The sequence below is a fragment of the Triplophysa rosa genome, unplaced genomic scaffold, assembly GCF_024868665.1.
Source record: "Triplophysa rosa unplaced genomic scaffold, Trosa_1v2 scaffold408, whole genome shotgun sequence".
Lineage (NCBI taxonomy): Eukaryota > Metazoa > Chordata > Actinopteri > Cypriniformes > Nemacheilidae > Triplophysa > Triplophysa rosa.
This window is the reverse complement of record NW_026634408.1, coordinates 94,700-101,782: the sequence shown is the minus strand read 5'-3', so window position 1 is coordinate 101,782 and position 7,083 is coordinate 94,700. Positions and strand designations below refer to the sequence as shown.

At 39.1% G+C, this 7,083-nt stretch overlaps 1 protein-coding gene across 5 annotated transcripts in view; it reads left to right on the top strand.

Annotated features, from left to right (window-relative positions):
* The window catches only part of LOC130550716 (arf-GAP with Rho-GAP domain, ANK repeat and PH domain-containing protein 1), a 53,547-nt gene that overhangs the window by 9,184 nt on the left and 37,280 nt on the right, over positions 1-7,083 (top strand). For all 5 annotated transcript variants that reach the window (XR_008962482.1, XR_008962481.1, XM_057328204.1 and 2 more), the window contains exons 3-8: positions 844-932; positions 1,007-1,113; positions 3,224-3,388; positions 4,921-4,990; positions 6,303-6,423; positions 6,618-6,808. Coding sequence is in view for 3 of the 5 variants with exons in the window: in XM_057328204.1 (XP_057184187.1) it covers positions 844-932; positions 1,007-1,113; positions 3,224-3,388; positions 4,921-4,990; positions 6,303-6,423; positions 6,618-6,808 (743 nt within the window). In the remaining 2 variants the exon portion in view is untranslated. The remainder of the gene's footprint in view (positions 1-843; positions 933-1,006; positions 1,114-3,223; positions 3,389-4,920; positions 4,991-6,302; positions 6,424-6,617; positions 6,809-7,083) is intronic.

Below are 7,083 nucleotides of genomic sequence, written 5' to 3'. Positions count from 1 at the left end.
GTGTCTATGTGTGTGTCTGCGCGTGTCTATGTGTGTGTCTGCGCGTGTGTGTGCGCGTGTATGTCTGCGTGTGTCTGTTTGTGTGTCTGCGTGTGTCTATGTGTGTGTCTGCGTGTGTCTATGTGTGTGTCTGCGTGTGTCTATGTGTGTGTCTGCGCGTGTCTATATGTGTGTCTGCGCGTGTCTATGTGTGTGTCTGCGCGTGTGTCTGCGCGTGTATGTCTGCGTGTGTCTATGTGTGTGTCTGCGTGTGTCTATATGTGTGTCTGCGCGTGTCTATGTGTGTGTCTGCGCGTGTATGTCGTCGCTTGTATGTTTGTGTGTCTGCGTGTGTCTGTGAGTGCGTGCGTGCGTGTGTGTCTGTGTGTGTCTGCGCGTAAGTCTGCGTGTGTCTGCGCTTGTATGTTTGTCTGTCTGTGTGTGTCTGTCTGTGTGTGTGTTTGCGTGTGAGTCTGCGTGTGAGTCTGCGTGTGAGTCTGCGTGTGTGTCTGCGTGTGTCTATGTGTGTGGTTTGAGTTTGTGGCCGTTGTTGACCTGTGGGTTCACGCTGACTTGTGTGGGTTTAATGATGACCAGATAAAATGTTCTTGTCATAAATGTTCACAGCGTAAGATCTTTCTGTAAATCTCGGTCAGCGGTCACTGAGCTCATGTTTATGTCGGCCCATCAGGAAACATAGTTCTCAGACTGCTCACTGACAAACGTCGAGAACACAAGACGGTCTTTAAGAACTTGTAAGAACTTCATTAAATGAAGCAAATGAAGAACTGAACTCTTCACACCCAAAAGTGATGTGCTCAAAAAACTAGATAGTTCATATATTGACATGACCTTTCTCTGTAGAATTGGATTCAGCGGGCAGTTCAGATGAATATGACGATAAGGATCACAATCTCAGCAGAGACGCTAAACTCTTAGATATGGCCAACAAGGTGCGTGAAGTGTTTTAACATGCCGTGTTTGTTTAGACACACGCTGTTTGACTGACAGCTGTTTCTTCCAATAGATGTCCTTGATGGTTCCCAAGGTGATGAAACCTCGATACAGCAGCATCTGCAGTGATGAGGAGCTTCTGGATGATGATAGTGACTGTTATGTATCTATAGCAGAAAAGTGAGTTCTCTTATAAGAGTGTTTGTGATGAATCTGCATCTAGAGAGTTATGACTCTGTATCAGTAAAGTGAGTTATAAAGGTTGATTCAGAGACATGTATGTTGCGTTGTGTCTATATCTTGAATGTTATTAATATCTAAATCAGTGGTTCTCAAAATTTTTAATTGTTTGGCCCCCTTTGTATAGAGTGCATCGCTTTGCGGCCCCCCTAAATAAAGACTTAAAATCTTAAACTTAACATTTTATTTGAACCAAAAACATGTTCAGTTATACAATGCTGAAACATCAATTCTTTTGGTCGGTGGTCTTATTTTTCTGATGTTTGATTGCATAAAATATATGATAAATGTCTATATTTCATACAATGCCACAAAATCTGTGGCCCCCCTGGATCCATCTTACGACCCCCAGTTTGAGAACCACTGATCCAAGTCACAGTATGAAGGTCATTTTTATTTCTCTGGTGTCATCGATTACGCAAAGATGAAAACATTCATGTGAGGTTAGTTGACGTTTTTGGCCAATAGTTGAAGTTTCAATTTCAATTTATTAAGAGGATAGCCCCTTGAGATGTAACATCTCATTTTCAAGGGGGTCCTATAAACATAAAACAAAAGTTTACAACATAGGCACAAAATACATCCAAACATGTAAGACACAATATACAACACAAAAACATGCTCAACCAGTCCCCCACTCCCACAGCATACTTAAAGAATCAATCAACAATACCATAAACAAAAACAACAAAAAAAGAATAAATAAATAAATCAAAAACATATACAAGTTATTTTAAGATAAGAAAATAAGGCTAGCCTGAAACAATAAAGAGAAGAGACCGATCTCAAAGATTATTCATATCATTGTGAGCTTTATGATGAAAGTACCTACACCCTTCTTCACTAGATATTCTACTGTAGGTACAAAAAAAGGAAATTGCACATGTCTAAGTGAGTTAGAAGGTCGGTACGGGGTCAAGTACTGTTTCAAATACCAAGGACACACACAATGAACACATTTAAAGATAAATAAAAACCAATGAAATTTTCTTCTAGATTTAAGATGTAACCAATTGAGCTTTTCATACATATGGCAATGATGAGTAGGATATGGACACCTTAAAGCAAATCTACATAAAGAGTTATAAACCAGATTAAGAGGCTTCAGATAGGTGTCAGAGGTATTTTGATAGTCAATATCAGCATAATCAATAAGAGGTAATAATACTTGTGAAACAATTAGTTTCCTAACTTGATAAGTAAGACAATTAATTGAACGATACAGCAAGCGCAAACAACAACATGTTCTATTAACAATATAATCAATGTGTGGCTTAAAAGTAAGATGAGTGTCAATCCAAAGACCAATATATTTAAAAGACTCAACAGACTCCAGAGGTGAGCCATCATCAAAAGTAATATTCAAATCAAAAGGCAAAAATGACATCGTTGTGAACCAAACATCATACAGCAAGACTTCTTATTCAATGTAAGCATGTTGGAAGTCAAAATCAGATTGTAAAGAACTCTGTATTTGCAATGGATCTGAATTAGTGGTATAAATGACAGTGTCATCAACATAAAGATGTATGGAACAATCTTGATAGATTTGACTTAAGTCGTTAATAAAGATAGAGAAAAGTAATGGACCCAAAGTAGAGCCTTGAGGCACACCTGATTCAACGGTCAAGCACTCAGACTGAAAACCCTGGAAAACAACATATTGATGCCTGTTATGCAAATAAACATTAAACCTAAGAAGGGCATTTCTGGTCAAACCAATAGATGACAGATCAATGAAGTGGCACCAGTGGCTTGGCCTTTGTCAAATACTGAAAAAACATCATTTGTAAATTTAAAAGGGCAGTAGTCGTAGAGTAGTTAGGTCTAAAGCCAGACTGAAATGCTGATAAAATATTATACGAGCCAATATAAAGAGATAATTGATTAAAAATAAGTTTCTCAATTTTTTTTATAGCTGAGCAAATAATAGAAATTGGGCAATAATTGATCATATCAGAAGAATCACCTCTTTTGTACAAAGGAATAACTTTTATATTGCAATGTAATTCAAAAAGCCTCTCTCTCTCTCTCTCTCTCTCTCTCTCAGACGAGGATCATGGAGTGAAGATTTTGGTTCGATCCCCAGCTGTCAGAACAGCATCTACCTGCCAGTCACAGGTCATGTTAGTGCTCCGCTCCCTCAAGAGGACTTGGCCTCTACTCTCACCCCTGTCATTAAAGTGGGCTGGCTCTACAAGAATCCTCCTCAGGGGTGTGTGTGGGAAACTCTTTGGTTTTTTAGCTGTTTAGTTTCAAACATGGCAATAAATATCATCATGTAATGCAACAACTGATATAAACTAGATCTGCACATTTTCTGTAGAGAATGTGAGCACAGGGTGTGTGCGTGCGTGTGTGCGTGCGTGCGTGTGTGCGTGCATGTGTTTGTGGGGTGTGTGCGCGTGTGTGTTTTACAGTGTGTTTATTCAGTTTTTTGATCAGATGGCTCTGTGTCTGAAGTCCGGTGTAACTCATGTAGCCTGTGTGTATTATGATTTCAAAAAACGAAACACAAATTGTAATCTGTACCAAATCCAGAAAAGACTTGAGGATTTCCAGACTCTATTAGGGGGCGCTGCAGCTCTTCTGCAGGTGTTACATTCATGCAGCGTCGCAGGATCAAAATAGGTTAAAAGAAAAAACATCAGGGTGCTTCAACAAAACTAATGTCAATGGGCCTCATTCATGAATCATTCGTAAATATATGAGTAAATTCCGAGTAATTTGACCTTCCCGAAAACTTTCCTCCGGATTCACAAATACTTCGTAAACGTCAGATTTGATTGTAAAATGTGTGTATGTTAATGAATTCCAATCACTCGTAAACAGGGTGCACATGCACGCTCATTCACAATTAGCATAATCCCCACCTATGAATTACAGCTACACAAATTACGCATCTAAGAATGCTGGAATCCTCTGGACTTCATTCTCTGGTTTGGCTACTACATTATATTGCATAAATGCATAAGAGACTAATAGGCTATATGCTTACCTTCTGAAAACAACCAGCTGGTGGTTCTTGAGAACGCTTTGGAGGCACTGCGTGTTATTCCGTAGACGCGTTGGTTGCTGTGATTTAGAATATCTGCAACAGTTACCCTGCTTGTTTCTAGTATCTTATTTCGAATAATATTAATTAATATGAAAATGCAATTACCATTAATATTAACTTCTCTATTGTTATGGATGATGGTTGGTCAATGTAGTGTTTGTCCCGCCTCTTCTCCACTGTGATTGGACGGCTGTGTAAAATGGACAGTGACGAGCTCTGCGTTTTACACAAAGTTAAAGAGTAAAAAATGATAAAAGACAGGGCAAAGAACTCGTGAAATATCATTATGATACACAGTGCATCAAAATGCGGTGTCATCAGTTTGTCTAAAAGAATACAGAACATTACGCGAGTTTAACGCACTATTTACGCGTGTATGGAGCAGGTGTACCAACTAACATGTTGAAAATACGAATATTTTCATGAATCCGTAAATTTACGTCAAAATGACTTCATTAGTGTTTCATGAATGAGGCCCAATGTCTACTGTTTTCCCTTATAGACTTCCATTATAAGGACATTACATCGTGTCTACAACGGACGCGTCGCATCCAGTGTGGACAAAATTTTAAATTATAATGGGTTCTAATGCATTCTATTGTCTTTGTCCGGTGTGGACACGGTGTTACTTTTAGCATCTAATAACATTCCTGTAACACTCATTAACACTGATCTGTGTGTGTGTGTAGGTCTCTCATCTACCAGCGCCGTTGGGTCAAACTGGATGCTGAATACCTGAGATACTTTGATACTGAGAAGGTGTGTAGCTGTATTCTGATTGGTTAAACTCAGTTTACGATAAATTTATTAGGGCTGTCACGATTATGAAATTTGGCTGACGATGAATTGTCTAATAAATCATTGCGATTAATTGTCTGTTTTATGGCTTTGTTGATTATATCGATTAATTGTCTGTTTTAGGGCTCTGGCGATTAATTGTCTGTTTTAGGGCTTTGGCGAGTAATTGTCTGTTTTGGACTCTTTGGCGATTATGACGATTGATTTTCTGCTTTATGGCTTTGGCGGTTGTTGCGATTAGTTGTCGTTTTAGGGCTTTGCTGATTAATTGCCTGTTTTGGGGCTTTGGTGATTATGGCGATTAATTGCCTGTTTTGTGGCTTTGTGATTATGGCGATTAATTGTCTGTTTTAGGACTTTGCCGATTAATTGCCTGTTTTGGGGCTTTGGTGGTTGTGGCGATTAATTGTCTGTTTTAGGGCTTTGCCGATTAATTGCCTGTTTTGGGGCTTTGTCGATTAATTGTCTGTTTTAGGGCTTTGGCGATTATGGCAATTAATTGTCTGTTTTGGGGCTTTGACATTTAATTCTCATACATTTTTTATTCAGCTTTGAAACAACCATATTGTTCTAAATATAAAACTATGTTTTTTTTCTTGGAAATACATCGGAAAAAATTGTGTCATCATCATATTTAAGGTTTAGGCTTCTACCTGTCAACAATACAACCGCCAAGTACTTAATTAATCAGGAGTGAATTGAAGCCACCATTAAAATGCTATCGGTCATAGAAAAGCTTCTAGTCTGTTTTTTTCTCACTTGCAAGACTACAATAAAAGTTTACTTCTGTGTTAATGAAATTTTGGTAGACTGGTTTTCACGCTGAGATTATCTTAAATAATATTAATTTGTACTGCAGGTTATTTTGATGGTATATGCTTTAGTTATTTTTAAGTGATTGTGTTGTGGTGGTACATTTTACAAGTATTACCATGCTTTAGTTACTATATATACAATAAAATATGCAATATGCAGATGCACTACAGCTCCCCCTAGTGTCTTCTATAGAGATGTGCAATAATTGTGACGATCTGAAACCATTGCGATGATCTGAGAGGATTATTTAATAATCCTGACAGCCCTAATTGTAACAGTGTATTTGTGGCATGTGAAGAATTCTCCCGAAGGCATGAAGATGTCTCTGATGTTCTCTACTGAAACATGGCTGGCGGGCAGATCGAGTTTGCATTTATTTTCCCCGCTGTCATCAGCTGCTCATTGTACAATTAAACACAAACGTCCGTGTGTATTTTTATTGGTCGCTTGTATGCAGGACGTTTACTCAAAGAGGATCATACCAACTGCCTCCATCACAGGGGTGGTCAACGTGGGCGATCAGAAGTTTGAGGTTGTGACACACAATCGCACTTTTCTGTTCCGAGCGGAGAGTGACGGTGAGTTTGTTTGTGTGTTCAGAGGAGATGCTAATGTGTGTTTGTGATAGACAATAAAACAACACAAACTTGCACAGAAAACACGCATACACAAACAAAGCTCACATGTGGAGCGATAACGCAAAAACAACACACACAATGATGTCAATTTGTCTGTTAACACTTCACTCCTATGTATGTGTGTGTGTGTTTAGTAGAGAGAAGCGAATGGGTGACCGTGTTGAAGAATTGTATTGGAGCGTCTCGGACACAAGCAGGTCTGGATTTGACTTTTAACCCCAGTACGACCTCTGAGATGAGAGGTTATCTGGAGCTGCGTGGTCTGCGCTCTAAACTCTACACTGTGGTGTGTGGAGATAAAGTCTTTCTCTACAAGAACACTGAGGTAAAGTGTGTGTGTGTGTGTGTGTGTGTGTGTGTGTGTGTGTACTGCTTGACCACATCGTTCAGTAGCGGGGAAGTTTTCTAAACTCTTTGATTAATACTGTTCGTTTACATTTATGTATACTGTATGTGTGATTTAATTCAGTAACAAACGTGCGTGTGTGTGTGTGTGTGCGTTCACGTGTGTGTGTGTGCACGTGTGTGTGTGTGTGTGTGTGTGTGTGTGTGTGGGTGCACGTATGTGTGTGTGTGTGTGTGTGCGTGTGTGTGTGTGTG